The sequence below is a fragment of the Momordica charantia genome, assembly GCF_013281855.1.
Source record: "Momordica charantia cultivar OHB3-1 chromosome 3 unlocalized genomic scaffold, Mcharantia_2.0 BLBB01000003.1, whole genome shotgun sequence".
Classification (NCBI taxonomy): Eukaryota; Viridiplantae; Streptophyta; class Magnoliopsida; order Cucurbitales; family Cucurbitaceae; genus Momordica; species Momordica charantia.
In genome coordinates this window covers 21,974,402-21,991,807 of record NW_028275161.1, presented here as the reverse complement: position 1 = coordinate 21,991,807, position 17,406 = coordinate 21,974,402, and the positions used below count along the sequence as shown (strand labels likewise).

Sequence of the window (17,406 nt, the reverse complement as noted above, 5' to 3'; positions counted from 1 at the left end):
TGGTTTGGGCTAAAGAAGGAAACGATTATATGAAAATATTGTTAGCCTTTCAAATGGGACTAAATACCTAAATTTTATTTTGAGAATAAATTATTGGCATTACTTGGAGTATTTATTTATTTTTATTAAAGTGATTTTTTTATTGGTGTTGTAGAATAAGACGAACCATTAAAATCGTCGGATCCACAATTTAACAATGATAAAATTCCCTCACAATTTTACCACCTCGGTTCTTTTACTTTTAAATTCAGCGCTTCAATAGCACCATTTTAGTTTTTATAAGACAAAACATAAAACAAAATTTAAACACTGTCGTTAAAAATTAAAATTTTCAATTTCGCCATGATTTAGCAAGTACAGAGCATATAAATACGCTTGCCAAACAAGTAATATTTTTCTAAAAAGAAAAATTAAAATAACGTATTTATTTACCAGAAGGGCTTTGATCCGAGAAATAATTAAAGCTACAAAATTTAAAAGTTCGGACCTGGAACAGCCATAATCCAGTTTCCAAACAAGGGAGCATGAGTAAATTTTATAGTTTGTGGTTTGGGTCCTCGGTGAAATATTTGGATGGACAAACAATTCCAATTTGGCAAAGGATTCAAATCAATCAAATTGAATCATTTACCTACAATACTCTAATGACTCGAACACGTGTTTTTTGACGATAGGGCTACATGGCGTGCCTTAGTCTAATCCCGGGGAAATTTAATAGTACTACGGGAGTATCATACTCCCTCCTATTTACACAATAAATGAAAGAAATAGACCCCACATCATTTTTAAATAGAAGGTAGTCCGTCTAACCCCTAACGCAAACACGAACACCAACTACATCTACTCTAAACTTCACATATGAATCACTAACAATACAAATATGGTTACCAAATTCAGAGTTGGAATGTTGAGCAATTTGCATATAAGGTCAAAAGAATGAGGCTATTGAAGTCCACAGGACATTTTTGAAAACAACATCTACAGAGAGGGGAATAGAAGATAGAATTTGAAAGAGTTTTCACTGAGAACACTCTGGCATGGGACAAGTATAAGCAAATACCACATATATAAGTATAAGGACAGTACAACCATCCTTGACCCACAATAGAGGGCCAAATGCTATCCTCAGTAATCAAAGATGGAGAAATATGAGGTAGCTACATCACCATATCCCTGATAAAACTTGATATTTTTCTTACTCAAAACACACCATGGCCACAAATGAATACAGAGGAAACCCACGTTATCATTGAGCAGTAGCGAGCAGGGACTACAGCAGAGACTGCTTGTTAGGTTCAGTTCTACAAACAAACACCAAATGAAGAAGAATCCAAAGGTAATGGACATAATAAACGAAGAAAACAACAGGGCATGGGCAGTTCTCTTTTCTTGTTCTTGCCCCTTTTATGGGGTGGGAGTGGGGGGGATGTACAACTACAACAAAGGCTTTAGTTAGTCACCTAATCGATTTGTTTCAGATCAATATAACGTACCATTCTTGCGAACAAAGCGATCTTAAGCAACACTGATAATGTTATCGCGGCTGCTCATGCCTGAAATTCCTTGGAAAGCAAGGTGATTCATTGACGAATCGCCCGAGTCTGAAGTCAAAGCGAGGTTAAGAGAAAGAGAGCCTCCAGAATTTATTGTCGACTTCAAGTTCAGGTTAATTTCAGGTGTAGTTGCATTGAGCGGCAAAATTTCAGCAGCAAGAGGATGGACCTGCTTTAATGATGTAGCATTCTCCAGGTTGTCGTGCCCAAGTGTTAGTTTCTCCATTGGAATTGGCACGGGTAAAATTGCAGGGCAGACAGATAAAGGAAAATTTGGCATCACATGGTGATATCCATTTATGTTGCAAGGTTCAGGTGGTGGAGGCGGCAATAAGGATTGCAATTGGGAGGAATTACCTTGAAGTTGAATTTGATCTTCCTCAGCAGCCACATTAACCTAATGAATCCAGAAAGGAATTATAAGTAAAGATCAATTCAAACTTACACTTTTGATGTACTCTATTATTGGAACCCCAAAACTATTCATCATATCGTTGGTTCCGTTGCCTATCCCTGTGCTACAAGAAAAAATGGTGGTTTTCTTTTTCACGGTGGCTTAAAGAAAAGCAGCAACAGAGAAGCAAGTTCAGAACAGGGGATGGGTCGCGAACTTTCCCTATCTGCCACAGGATTAATGAACTCACCAACCCGTTGACTAAAAATCCTAGTTCGCCTACCCAAATGAATTCACTATTAGAACTGAAAATCAAAGTTTGCAACCCTACGGAATCAAACAACACTTTGAAAAATACTTGAAAACCAATCTATTTCAGTATTCGTCCATCTATAAGTATTTCTCACCGACCAAACAGAAGTTATAAATTAACTAGTAAAGATGACAGTTACCGTATCCGTGGTGATATCAAAGAGGCTGGATCTACGGCGGCGACGATTAAGGTTGCTTCGGCGTAGAAAGTATTTCTGTGCGTGGCTAGCCACCTGAGTCGGAGTTCGAGTCTTAACAAAATTCCTCGAAATTCCTCTCCAATCTCCTTTCCCCACTTTCTGCAATCCCAGCAAGAAAAGTTTGTGCTCTTCCTCCGTCCATGGTACTCCTGGAAATCATTTACAAACATGCAACCCCAAAATTAACAACATCAAATACAGAACAAATTAAATTAAATTAGTCCGCAAGCTTCCAAGATAGACCTAATCAGAATTCCCAATCTATATAGTGAAAAACCGCGATTATCAAAATTCCCCCAAATTATTCAAGCGAGTGTATGTCAGTCTTTACAGAACTACAAATACAATTTTAAAATCTACATAGATAAAGTAGAGGACAAGGAAGGAAGGGAATCGAACCTCGCTTGCGTTCGCGGTCGCGATTTCCGCCGGAATTGGGGACGGCATCGTCGGCAGAAGCATAACCAGTAGCGGCGTCTTCCTTCCTCTCAGCAGTGGAGATGTTACTGCTCTTATTGTTGCCGCCGTTATCATCATTGGAGGCCTCCGATGGATGCTCATACTGAGACAGATTGTTCATACTGACGCTCTTCCTCATCGGGTCCACCACCACTCTGACTCCAAACAACATGATCTCCTTGGTAACCGATCCCCCGGCGTCCATGTCGGCATCTCCGCCGCCGGAGATGGCGGAATCGGCAATCTCGCTCGTCCTTGGCATCTGCGACGGTGGGGGAAATTCAGAGCCGTACAATCTTCAGAAGAAGAAAAAGGGAAAAAACGCACCAGAATTAAACAACAATATCAATTATGAAGACAAGTGGTGAGGTGAAGTTTGCTTCGGTCTATATATAATACGGCGGTGACAATCATGGTGTGGCTGTGGGAGTGAGTGTATTGTCAAATACGTGGCGTCCTATGATTGGGCTTTCATGTTTTTGTGTATTTCTTGTTGTCCAACTATCGCTCCTTCTTTGAAATATGATTTAATTTCAAGGAAATATATATATATATATATGTGATTTTTGCAAAGATTTTAACAAATTAATAAATTACGGACACGGATATAAAAAAGAATTACGGAAAAATATATATGTGAATATATTTCTTTTTCTTCCACGAAAGAAAGAAAAGAAAAGAAAATAAATTACGATAACTTATGTTTGAAAAAAAAAATTATTGGCTGGAATCTCCATTTTTAAATGCGGTTGAATTTCACAAAAAAAAAAAAGAAAAAAAGAAAAAACAATAACTTCTGTTAAATAAATCTTAGTGAATAGGTAAAGTAAATAAATTAGTTTTAAAAAATAGATATTACTTGAGTATAGAAATTATTATTAATCCACTTTGATTTTAACATATAAGTTTAACATTTAATGCATCATAAACACAACTGATTAAGACTTATATTTATGGCTAAAAGGTTTTGAGTTTGAATATTTATACCATACAGGTTGTTGTACTTAAAAAAAAGTTTAGATTTGTTCAAATATGACCGAACATGCGATAATACTGGTGTAATCACATTATGGTGTAGTGTTAACTACACGCACTCTTAATCATGGGCACCAACCGTCTGACCGATCAATCCAAGGCTTAAGAAATGGGCCACAACTGATCAGCAGGCCCGTAGGTTAAGGTTAGTCGATCATGGGCCTTGGTCTTTTTGGGCTTCAACCTTTGACATACGGTCCACTAATCTGCTTTCCTTATCTTGACTCTTAGAACCTTTTAAAAACTTACGACCTTTTAAAACTTCACGTAACATATCTAAAATTCAATCCACAAAATAAAAGGATGTATTTGTTAAAATTAAATGATAAATAGGAAATACTACTTAATTACTTTTTAAATCCACAAGTCAATTAAGTGGAATTTAAAATTTGAATGAATGGAACAAAATCCAGCAAAGACATGGATGTAAAGTTATAAATTATAATGGGTAAAAAAGAAGTTTGGATGAGATTTTGAAAAGGAAAAGGAAAAGGAAAAAAATCCTAGGAATGTAAAAAGATAGAGAAGAAGGAATAGGGGCAATTAGGGGTATCAAAAACATATGGTTCAAATCTTTACACAACCCCCAAGGTGAGATGTGTGGGACAAACCATTAAAAAACAATACCACATCACATGTACAACTAGAAGTAGAAGTGAAACAAAAACAACATTTTTATTTAACTTCTTTTTCTTCCGTGTCACTCAAGATATGCATATTGTCCTCATATCCATACTTATGAAAGGGATCATTGTTCGGTGGAGTTGCGTTCCACGTGACTTGAACTAAATACCTCAAAGATATTCCTTAGAATCTCAAGTCGTCCAAATGATTCCTCTGGGACAACCTCAAACCATCTTCACTTTAAAAATTCAATCAACTTCGATTTCTTTTATTACAATAAATATGAAAATGGAAGAGTGAATGTTCGAGTTCTAGATAAGGAGCAAAAGTGCTGTTGAACTAAATTTATGTTGTTCTTTAATTTTCTTTTTAGATAATGAATATGATGTAGATTCCAACCTCCATATTGTAAAAAGTTATTTTATATTTTAACCGGATTTAATTAACAACTATTTTTTGTTGAACTTACTACCATTTGTCATTTAAAAATTAGATATTTTGAGTGACAACCTTTCAGATTGTTTGAGTTTTACCAAAGGTAGAGAATATAATATAGATTAGATTTTTCATTTTTGGGATATAAGACTCATTTCTTCTCGGATGTTCCATATTTATTTTATTTTGCCCCTAAGTTATTATTATTATTTCAATCCCTTGATATGTTCAATCCTTAAAACTCTTTATTATTAACTTTCAAATCATCTTAGTCACTATGGTTAATTTTTCATTCATTATTTAACATAAAATTGAACCTATGACAACTTCTAATGAGTAAGTCTAGTGGAATGACTAAATATATATTTATATCAAATGATTCTAATAAAAGGTCATGTTCTATTATGTTACAATAACGTGATCCACTGCACTACAATCTCCACCTCATAAGAACAAAACTAAATCAAAACATCGTTAGAAAAATCATTAAATAACATAATTATCTCTAGTGCAGATTCGAAAATCTGAATGTTTTCTTTTCTCTCGTAATTTTAATGATATAAAACTGTCAGCCATATTAAAACCAGCGTGTCTTTTAACAAGCTCTCGCTCGATTCAGAGAGTGCGAATAAAAAAGCAAAAGGTTTTTGTACATTTTGATTATGAACCGTTGGGGAAGCATATTCGTTTTTTGTCGATTCAAAAGCAAAGATGTTATTTTAATGTCTGTACTGCTTTTTGTAATGTAGCCTTTAATGGTGGGAGGATAGCCCAAAGATAAGGCCTTGTGGGGTTCACCCACCACTCCTTCATTTCCCTTTGCTTTTCATAAAACCACTCATTCTCTCTCTGCCTATTAATTCCCCTATTTGACCTCATTTTCATCACCATTGTCAAACACAAATCCACCCAAACAAAAAAAAAAAAGACATTTGGGTCCATGCTTCTCGATCGGCATTTATCTCTTACAGATCACTATTAAACTTTTTCAAAATTAGAGAGAAAGAGTAATATACTTTTTAAAAGTAAGATGTTGTCAAATTTACAGTGCTGTTGATCGAAGATGGATATTGCTCAATAAACATCTGGTTATTACCAATATGAAATATATAGTTATGAGCATGCGGGTCCTTTCATTTCACATCTAATTTCGTTTTCAACGTCTTGTTTCTTTTCCTCCTTTCTCAAACATCTTTTTCTAATCAACTTATCATCTTTTCTTAGTGTCAAAGAAAATATATGGATGTAGAAACAAATATAAGGCACACTTAATTAGAGTGTGAAGAAGGTGGAGATTGATGATGGGACTAAAAATTCCAAAATGATGGTCTTAGTCCCGAAAAATAAGGACACCCATTAACGTTTTCACTAAAAAAAAATTTATATTTAGGTTAAACTACAAGAATTTGTGTTTAATTTTTAATATCTGAAAATACTGAAATATAAACTATTATGTTTTTACAATGTTTACCATTTTTAAAGATAAATTTTCTCAAAAATATATTTACTGAATTCATTTAATTACGAAAAAAATAGAATCTAGATTGTCACACCAAAACCGAGGTCTAAATAAACCTTTTGTCGTGAAAAAGGTTAAAAAAAATTGAAAAAATAATGAAAAAAAAAAAAGTAAGTGATCTCTCTAGTCAAAATCATATCTTAAGGGAAAGAAAAAAAAAAGAGAGCAAAAAGGCATCTCGACGAAATGTGTGCGCGTGGCAGCGTGAGAGAGGAACATCCCATCAGACTACTTTTGTTCTTCAAAATATCAAATGATCTTTTTCCTATTTTTTTCCTTCATATATCTGGTTGGAAAATAAAAATATAAAAGAGCATTTGATTGACGATCTAAAAACGGAAATATGAAAATAAGAGTTGCTTCGTGTTTTCAATATTTTTAGATATGTTTTTGGTAGCAAGTTTGTGAATTGAATCTCAATTTTTAAAAAAAATGTTCAATATGTTTAATAATATATTTCTCAGTGTTAGTTATCAATAAGATATTTAGTTTAATTTAAAATAATATTAATTAATTAATATATATATATATATTTTTATATAATATTAAATGTTTTAATTTAAAGAAAATGAGAAGAGTGTAATGAGATAATATATTTATCAACATTTTTTAATTACTCATTTTAAGATATCAAATTCAAAAATTGAAAACACTGAAGTTTTCTATATCTCTTATCAAATAATCTAGAAACAATTTAAAAGATAAATATCTCAAACACATATTTGATTTAATGAATTTGAAAAGAAAAAAAATCTGAATGGCATATCAACCTTACATTTCTATCAACGTGTTGATCATCTCTGTTATAACGCGGAAGGTTTGACAATTTGATTTAATAAAATGTGAAACACTTATTTGTTATAAAATATTTATGTTTATAATGTTTTCAAAAATATCTATAACATCGATTTTTAACACTCAAGTACGTGAAACCACTTTTTTAATCCATAGCCGTCAGAATTACAAATTAAAGTAATATTCAAATTTTAATTTATTCACGCCCAAGTTACGTAATATTAAAAAAAAAAATCTTTCACATATCTAAAAAAAAACTTTGAAAATAATATTTATGATTTAAAAAATAATAATAATATAGAACAATAATTAAGAATTCACTATTGTACCGTATATATTATAATTTTCCTTTCATGATAGATAGCGAACAAATAATGAAAACAACGAGGAATAATCATCTTAAATTTCTAAATAGTTTGATGCTCAGCAATCATAACCTACATAACCCTAATTGAATAATTTAATGAGCATGGATTATTCTTTTTTAATCATGTAAATATTATTGGTAATTATTTCTTAAATAGCTGATAATAAGTTATAGATAACATGTTTTGTAAATTTATAAATTAAAGAAAGAAGGAATTTAATAGTGCAGAAATATTTTCCCAACATTTTCCTTTTTTAATAGATTCTAGATGCTGTTTCAAAAAAAAAAAAAAGATTCTAGACGCTATTTCTTCTTCTTCTTTTTTTTTTTCATTTTATTTTCTGAACTTTGGGCTACCGATTTTATTGGGCCATCCATCTCTAGTTTTGTTGGGCTCTTGTATGAAGAAAGATTCTAGAAGCCCACATAACTTATGGTTTTTGTAGAACTCAATTTTTTTGCTATTTTATTTTAGGATAACAACAGTACTAAACTAATAATAATAATAAATTAGAATATCAACAAAACTAGAGCCAACGATAATTAACATCTAATCCTGATAAAATCGGAGGTCCAAACCCCACACCTACAAGAGTTAAACCGTGGCTACTTTGAAATTTTTATTTTTGGAATTAAGTTTTGGAAATTTGTTTATTTACTTTTGAAAAATCAAGATTTGTATTTTTTGAGAAGAGAAAAATATGGATTTTCTTTTTAATATTTGATTGTTGCAGTAGATAGTTTTCTTCTTCTTTATATATAAGTAAATAGTATTACTTAAAAAATTAAATAAACACCTGATTTAAATAAAAATAATATAACAATTTAAAAATAAGTAAATACTTGATTTAAATTAAAATAATAGAACAATTTTAAAAAATTAAATAAATACTTGATTTAAATTAAAATAATAGAACAATTTATTATTATATTTTAGTTAGCTTCTTCTTCAAGTAGGCTAACGCTATAACTGTGGGTTTAACTTCTCTTTTTCTTTTAGTCCGATTCTCCCTTTCGATTTCATTCTTTTTAACAATCATTTTCTAGTTTTTTGCTTTAATTTGAACAATCATTTCTCGAGATTTAAAAAAGTTGGAACTTGCAAAACAAATAAGTACTTAATATACAAAATTCATGAAGAAAATTTTAAACAAACAGCCCAAGAAAAAGTAGAAGAGTTTGCAAAGAAGTGAAGGCACTTTACTAATCCCCCAATATTTCTTATGCTTAGCTGTGGGAATTCGAAATCAAAGTAATATTAAAATCTCTCTGATCAGTTCACAGAGATTTAAACCGCTGGTTTCTAACAATTACTGATAAACAGCCTTTCATTTTCCAGTAAAGAATATCTATCAATTCTACAGCTACAAAAACACTGACCTTTTTTCCGTGGGCATGCATCTTCTTCCTCGGCTTTAAAAGTGAATCATGGCAAGCCATGTTGGAAACAGAACTCTGCCACCATGGATTCTTTGGTAAACTCTTTCATGTCAAAGAGCTGGTGTTTGATATGGTGGGCCGCCATGGATTTATGATCACATCCTTCCGATTATAATGGGAGGTGATGAGTTTCTAAACTTGAAAACTGGATTAGATGTTCAGTCTTGGTATATTTCCTTCAAACAGTTGTGGTCAGAAGCTCAGTTCCTGTCCTGTTACTTGATTTAGAATCAACATCTTTGTATTTGTCATTGTTTATACCGGATCTGGATATCTTGGATCCTGCTGGAAGATTCAAGGGGGAATTGTTTAAAGTAATAATTTCATTAGTTTTGGGACCTTTTGATGATGATTCTGCGTCTGAGAGAAGCTGCTTCAGTTGAGACTGTTGGCACACAATTCGACAGTTGTTCCACCTGGGAAAATCGAAGGATGACGACACGTTATCCTGCAGAAATGAATAGACAGCCTTTGCAATAGGCAAGTTTTGCGCTTTTGAGTCTTTCTCCAACCATCCTCTTCTGATAATTTGGAAATACACAGTTGACAAAATATTAGTGAACCCTCGTAAAGTAAAACAAAGCCAGTAAATTTCCAGAGAAACTACATGATTTCTCCAACTAGCTGTCGTTTCATGTAAATTCAAAGTACAGGAAAAATCAACAAATTTTCTGCTAAAGAAATGCAGTAACTACTGGTCAGAAATACATGGTTTGGCTTCCATTCCCTTCACCCTTACCCTGTAATTTTCATTTGATGGCTTTTATTTAAAATCGATAGTATTCAGCCCACGTTTTGAAAAGAACTACTTAAACTTAATCTACTTTAATTGGTCATATAACCTCTCTACAGCACATGCTCATCCACACGTCTAGAATACGTACTGTCTAATTACATAGTTTGGCCTTATGGTGACCAGTTTTTTTTCTAATTGTAGTGCGGAAAGCAAATACATAAATAAAAGGCGCAAACAACACAGAGCTAGACCTGAAGAAAATAATGATAACATGCATGCATGCACACACAAAATATTGCAGCCCATAAGTCATAAGTGCCTGCACATAAACGTTGTAACACTATTATCTTACATATAGTCTAGAAATTAGCAAAATAATGAAGATTTACTGCACGTTTCAAAGCTATGTGAAATTTGGGATGCCAAACTAAAGAGAGCATTTTTCAACCAGCCTATTAGCTATGTGCGTTTTTTAGGCTAACAGAATTAGTCAAGTTCAAGAAGCCCAAAATGAGAAGATTTGCTTCAGCTGGATTATGAGAGCCTTTTATCATTCTTATCATATATGCCTCCACCATGCATGACACTTTAATTCAAAAAAATTAACTTTGATCAAATTGATTGCAAGATAACTGAACCTTACCCAACTACAACAGCTGCAAGCTGAGGGAGATCCTCCTCATCCTTGATCATTTTGTTCATAGTGTTAACCCAAAGTGATATTGCTGTATATGCACCACCTTCCCACATTCTGTGAAAAACCAGATATACGGATTATATAAACTAAAGCTCAGATATCAGCCAGTCCAGCATGGAAAAGGGAGATTACTATCATACCTGTGCACATCCACAGACCACACTAGTTTGCTTTTGCGGAAAAGTTCAGGGAAAAGGCCCCGTTTTGTTGCTTCAATGAGAACCCTTGCTGCACGGCCTTTCTGGCCAAGCCACCAAAGTGCGTCTAAGAGTGTATTGTAAAATCTTGTTCCCAATCCACACCCTTCAGCGTTAAGTTTGTCAAAAACATACTCAACCATCTGCCAATTAGAATCATCATCGTAATCTCCCTTGATCATCTGTCCAATGACTTGATGAATACTAGATACCCTGTTCGTAATCATCTCATCGAGTAACTCATAGGCATTATCCCACCTGGAAAGAATGGACTCTGAGATGTAAGACAGATCATTAAAATAAAGTATTTGTGAAGCAATCAATCAGAAGATTCAAGGTTCGAAAATTAAATTTTATGAAATGAGAACTTTAGGACCGTTAGTGATAATTTGCTGGGGAAATTATCAAACAAAATTTCATCACAGAAAAAAGAAAGATGTTCTTACTAGGTAAAAGTAAACAAACTAATGACAACTTGACAAGTGACAAACTCTTCACTACATCCATAATGACTTCATGGTTCATGTAGTGAATTTATTTTCTACACGAGGCAAATAAATATGCCAAGGTCACGAACATGTTGCACGACATGAGAGATTTCAAGGAAGAAGAATGTTTTAGAGGTAAATCAGATAATTTTGAGGACATTGCAACCTTGATAGCAACAAGGAAAGCAAAGGATGTTTATCTAAACTTTGGAACTTGTTAGGCTGCAACATCAAAAATTAAAAGGACCTGTCGACCAGTAATACCAATACAAATGCAACCATGCAGAAAGCTCGTACTTTTTCTTTTATAACAAACTGTTTGATAAAATGGGCCTATAAAGGAGAGAGAAGAAGGCCTCAATCCCAAAAAAACTTCCAATTATCACAAACAGGGGCTGAATTACAATTACAAAAAGAATTGTCAAGTTTACACAAAGTGGGAACCACAAAAGTATTCTTATCCAGCAAAAAGGAGAAAGGTTCGTCTTCATCTAAGGAAGCCTTTTGGTTCCTTTAATTCCAAAAGATCCATAGATGTACTCCAAAGAGGAAGTACAGCAGGCCGGTAATGTTGCTGAGAAAAGGAGCAGGCCAGTTAAAATTACCAAAATGTAGTTACATTGTCGGAAGGTCATGGGGAAGAGGAACAGATTATTGTGTCTTCTTGTCGGCTTTTCACATAAAACCGAAGTGGGGGAAATTCAGAGGTTTGGACTTTCCTTTGAATTTTACCTTTGGTATTTATCCTCCATTCCCAAAGGCTTCAGTTAAGAAATTAAGTACTCTAGGTGAAGTCTTCAAGTCAACATTTATAAATGAAAGAATAGGTGAAACACAGCCATCTTCATTTTCATTCAACCAGCCTGGAATAAAATTCGGTGAGGATGTCCATGTGGAAGATCCATTCTCCGACTTCCGAGTCATCACACTGGGATCATGTAGAGGCCATTGCTATGGGTGATAACATAAAGTGCAAGGAAGAGTGTAGAGAGAGTTTCTGTATCTTTCCAATGGTCTTCCCAGAATTTGGTATTTCTCCACTCCCCACCATAATTTTTACTCTTGAGGCCAACAACTCTTTCAGATTAGAAATGCCATTCTGGAGTCCCTTGGAGGATTCAGGAGCAGAGCGCAACCAATCCTCCTTGGAGATTCCATACAGTACACCACCGCCGCCTTCCCCAAAGGGCTGCTTTCTCTAAGACAAATCTCCACAACCATTTAGGAGAAGGAGGGAGAGACGTTCCATATATGTCACCAAAGCCCAGACCCCGAGAGTGTAGGAAGTGTAACCTTGTTCCATCCCACGAGATGAAAACTTCATTCAAAATTATGCCAATCCCAAATGAAATCCCTAGCGGCATTTTTATAATGAGAGTTACCTTATTAGGCATCCAGAAAGTAGACATATAATATGTAGGCAAATTTTGAAAGAGCAGCTTGAACTAAAGTAAGACCGCCATCCTTGGAAATAAGGTTTCATTTCCCACATTATAGTTTACCCTGAATTTTGTCAATAATGTGCTCCGGGAGTTGATGTTTTATTTTGTTCCATTCAGAGAGAGAATAAAAAAAGCAGAGCTATTTGTCTACTCTACAGCCCCAGGCATCTTCCAATTATTTAAATACATTGATAGTATAGTTGATGCCTGCCAATTTCAATTTTGAGAGGTTGACATCCAGTCCCAAGGATACCTCAAGAAGATATATGATTTTGAAAGGATTGCCAAATTTTTCTATTGAGGAGGAGAAGATGATAGTCTATCCACGAACTGTAGATGATTGATAATGATGAAGTTTCCTACCACGTTGGAACTCTCCAAGATCCCTACATTAAGTTTCTTAATAGCATTCTACTAAGGCAATCAGCCGCAGAAAGTTCATGGCTTGGCAGATGAAGAATGAATCGTTCAACTTCAAGCCACTCCTGCAGATCTATTTATGCTATGCAATAAAGTCAAAGTTGACAACTTGAATAGAGAACGATCTTCTCATCAAGACCTTACTTCAACCTCCCATATCTTCCCAGTTGACAAGAAGACACTACACCCTGTTAATAGATTAGCTCGTCTTTCATTCACTTAATGTATCCCATCGAAGAATTGGTAGTCTCATATGGTAATTTTACATGTCAATATGTCATACATGAACGTGATACACCAAAGCTGACTTGGTGTGGACAAATCTCCAAGTTCTCAATATCATATAAAAGCTATAATTTCTAGAGAGAGAAGAAATAATAAATGTTATCTATATCAAAATTCAAATATAAACGTTTAATTTGAGAAACTTGAACATCTCCTCTTCAGTACACCTCCCCTCACTGCCCTCTTCTCTTATTTATAACTGTTTTCCTTTGCCATTAACAATTCCCTATGAAGAACTCTAATAAGCTCCATCCATCTCATATAACTACCCATACTCTAACTAACTAACCCCCAATGCCCTGACAGATTTCAAGATAGAATAAAGTTCTAATTAGACTGAATCTTGAACACAATTTGTTTTTAGACGAAAAGTAGCATGTACAGGTTATATTAACTGGAAATAAAATTAAGAAAACATAAGTTGACAATAAACATAAGTTTCATTAACAAATATATATATACATATAGTAACCATTACCTGCCATTCTTGGCATACACCGCAAGCATCATGCAGTAGCACAACACACTAGGCAATATTCCTGTAGCTTTAATTTCATGAAACTGCTCCTTGCTCTCATCAACAAGACCTGCAAAGCAATAAACACCTAAAACTGCCTCCAGGGTTTGCTCATCAGGTTCACATCTCATCTTTTCCATTTCAACAAAGGCCTTTATAGCTTCTTCAAACTGACCACTTTGCCTATAACCTTCAATAATACCACTAAATGACTTCACATTCCTTGAAATGCCGGATTCTCTCATTCTCAATAAGATTGCTTCAAACTCCTTGTAGAGTCCGCCCCTAGCAAATGTGTGAATTAGTGAATTGTAGGTATCGACAGTTGACTTGCTTCCCACTTCATTCATAGTGTTAAACGCAACGACAGCTTCATCATACAATGCAGCCAGTCCGTATGCTTCAATCAGTCCACTGTATGCTTTGGAACTTGGGACTATTCCTTTCTCATTCATGTGAAGTAAAATTTTCTTGGCATCCTCGTGCAACCCTCCCTTTCCACAAGCAAATACTAACCCCTCATATGTCTCCATATTTGGGTCAATCTTCTCCTCCACCAAATCATGAAACAGAGTTACAACCTCTTTGAAGTATCCACCCTCCCCAAATACTCGTATGAGAATGTTGTAAGTAGTTGCATCTGGCTCAGCACTGCTCTCTTTCATTTCAAGAAAAAGCTCCCGAACATCATCATACCTCCCATGCTTCCCATATAAATTTAACAGAATACTGTAAGTGGATGCATTTGGCACACATCCTGCTGCTTGCATCTGCTTAAACACATCCATTGCCTCCTTAATCGACCCCAATTTTGCATGTGCCTCTATTAACACATTGTAGGATGATATATCAGGCAAATACCCTTCGGACTCCATCTCTTTTAGCAGCATAGCAACTTTCTCAAGCTTACCCAATTTTCCAAATGTTTCAACAATATAACTATATGTTGTTATCTCAGGGACTATCCCTCCCTCTATCATAGTCTTGAAGACCATCTCTGCCTCGTCACCTAGACCCCGGGCAGCACAAGCACTAAGCAAAGTATTATAAGTAACAAGATCAGGTTGAACCCCTTCATGCCTCATCTCGGCGAACAATCCCAACAATCCCTCCCAATCCAAATCACCTCTAGCACAGGCATTTATCACGGTATTGTAAGTCAATATATTAGGTGACACTCTCTCTCTCTTCATCCTTTCAATAAGTTCAAGTGAGGTTTCATACTGACCATTGCGCCCGTAGGCATTTATCAAAGCGGTGTAAGAAAACACACTACGTATCACGCCTTGGCTCGCCATTTCATCGAATATCTCGCTACATTTCTCTAGCAATCCTTCGCGGCCGAGCAAGCTGATCATGATGGTATAGATGTGCTCGTTCGGCTTGCACCATATCTGACGCTGCATATACTTGAAGAGGCGTAACGACCGTTGCCAATCCCCGCGCGCCGCGAATTCCTTGAAAACGAAGCTGAAGTCATTGAGCGAGAGCCTGTTCTTAAAGATATCGAGACAGCGAGCTATGCTGCCTCGTGGCGGGAGGCTACTAAGTTTGTTGATTAGGGTTTCTACGTCATAGCTGTATTTGCCCTTCTCAACAATTACCGACGGATTTCCAAGAACTAGATCCTTCGGCTTCGCTCTGCACTTCCCCACGTTGGAGGAGAAGCTCCAGTCATCTGAGAGAAACCTACGGCGAACATGAAAACTGGAAAGTTTGGAGAGAAATGGAAATTGGTGAGACTCTAAGAACCGTTTCTGAAACGCCGAGGAAGTTCGAAAATGATTCGGCAGGGACAGATGTGGTGAGAGCGCCATTACATTTACAAGAATCTAGTTCTCATTAGCTCCGTGAGTCCAGGAAATTCGTGTTCCTTCGATGAAAAGAAGAATTCACAAGCAATTAAGAACAGATTGAGATAAAAACCAGTGAAATTTTCAGGACCGATTTCTCCGAGTTGCAAATTTGATTTTCGCAGGGAGACGAGCAGAAGCGAAGGAAGAGCGGGCGGAAGCAGATGAGAGCTGAAACCCGCTCCGTGAAAGCCACGTGGAGAGGTTTTGGATAACAGTGACGTTTCAAGTTAAGAAGACGGGCGGTTTCGGCGCGGGTACGGGTTAACCGGGTTGTCCACCCGAACCATAATTGTTTAGGTAATAAGTGGTCATATCCAATATTTTTAAAAATAGCAAAAATGGTTTATCATGCGTTTTGGTTAAAATACAAATTGAAGATAAAATGATTCAATAAAAATAGTTATTTTCAATGTTTTTTAATATGTATTTGGTATCAAATTTAAAATTTGAATCTTGATTTAAAAATATATGCACTATGTATTTAGTAATATATTTGTAACAGTATCACGACCATTTATCTATATTCATATTTAGTTTAACATTTAAATGGACTAAGTTAAAATTTACAATGCAAATCAGTAAATTCAACATTCATATGGAGTAGTAAAGTTACATCACTGTTTCATTATGTTGATTTAACTATCAACTGAATCGAATGATTAAATAGAAACGAAGATGAAACCGGATGACCAATTAAGAGCCAAATATAAAATAATCTTAAATCTCAATGATTCAATGTGAAATTTTTTGTTCTTTAATTCAAAGACCGTATAAAAATCGTGTCAAAACTTCAAGGACCAAGGATATATTTTACATTATCTACAAAAAAGATAGTATATTTTAGCTTAAAAAAACTAATACTTATGCAAGTATAATGTATACCCTGTTGGCACTTCTAAAATAAAAAGCGTCTTATCATTTTTTTTTTCCATTGATTATGTGCAATGATTTAGATCATCTGCTATTTATATCTAGGTATCATAAATTAGGTTAGGATTACGACAAGTCATAAAATTAATTTTGGAAGAAAATCTCGTGCTGTGATATCATGTATTTGTGATACCCTTGATTGTTCAAAGCTCAATGATAACAAAACCGTTTTAGATGAAAATGAATGAAATTAATGATCGAATTGTTCGTTAATTTTTAAAAACAATTAAATTTATTTATTACATATTTTTTAAATGTTACAACACTGAATTAATTCTGCAAATATTTTCATGGATAAATAATTAAAAGATTAAAGTTCATTCATACGACTCCATGGCCCAATGGATAAGGTGCTGGTCTACGGAACCAGAGATTCTGGGTTCGATCCCCAGTGGAGTCAGTTTTCTTTCTGTCGTTTTTATTTTCATTTTTTGAATTTATGACGTGGTCTCCCTTTCCAACCAATCACCACCCAAGCATGCTCCATCACTACGTTATGCGTTGCCAATGCAGTGGATCAACGGTCAACGTCTCGTCGCACGAGGATCAACGACATGTCGTTCAAAATTCGGTAAGATAACCAGGCAAATAAGGTTTTTTCGTTACACGCCGTCGCCGGTCCACTCTCGTCAATATTTGAGGTTGCGAACAGAGATTCCTAAAACTCCGAAAACCAAAAAGACCGTTTATTTCTTTTCTTTTTCT

General features: G+C 34.9%; 2 protein-coding genes and 1 non-coding gene across 4 annotated transcripts; 1 reads left to right on the top strand and 2 right to left on the bottom strand.

Annotated features, from left to right (window-relative positions):
• Positions 1 to 1,049: 1,049 nt before the first annotated feature.
• Positions 1,050 to 3,288, bottom strand: LOC111008940 (transcription factor MYB1R1). 2 transcript variants are annotated; one of them, XM_022281819.2, is made up of 4 exons: positions 2,859 to 3,288; positions 2,400 to 2,608; positions 1,494 to 1,950; positions 1,050 to 1,301 (listed from the first exon to the last, which is right to left on the bottom strand). In XM_022281819.2, the coding sequence occupies exons 1-3, from the start codon at positions 3,178 to 3,180 to the stop codon at positions 1,516 to 1,518; spliced, it is 966 nt and encodes a 321-aa protein (XP_022137511.1). In that variant the 5' UTR covers positions 3,181 to 3,288; the 3' UTR covers positions 1,050 to 1,301; positions 1,494 to 1,515. The 2 variants fall into 2 exon arrangements, with proteins under 2 accessions (XP_022137511.1, XP_022137510.1); XM_022281818.2 differs by having other exon boundaries at positions 1,050 to 1,950.
• A 5,583-nt stretch (positions 3,289 to 8,871) lies between these two features.
• On the bottom strand, positions 8,872 to 15,966 carry PTAC2 (plastid transcriptionally active 2). Its single transcript, XM_022281675.2, has 4 exons — positions 13,877 to 15,966; positions 10,707 to 11,021; positions 10,513 to 10,620; positions 8,872 to 9,654 (listed from the first exon to the last, which is right to left on the bottom strand). The coding sequence occupies exons 1-4, from the start codon at positions 15,730 to 15,732 to the stop codon at positions 9,312 to 9,314; spliced, it is 2,622 nt and encodes an 873-aa protein (XP_022137367.1). The 5' UTR covers positions 15,733 to 15,966; the 3' UTR covers positions 8,872 to 9,311.
• Positions 15,967 to 17,028: 1,062 nt separating this feature from the next.
• On the top strand, positions 17,029 to 17,101 carry TRNAR-ACG (transfer RNA arginine (anticodon ACG)). Its single transcript has one exon. It is a non-coding gene; the product is annotated as a tRNA-Arg (tRNA).
• Positions 17,102 to 17,406: the final 305 nt, after the last annotated feature.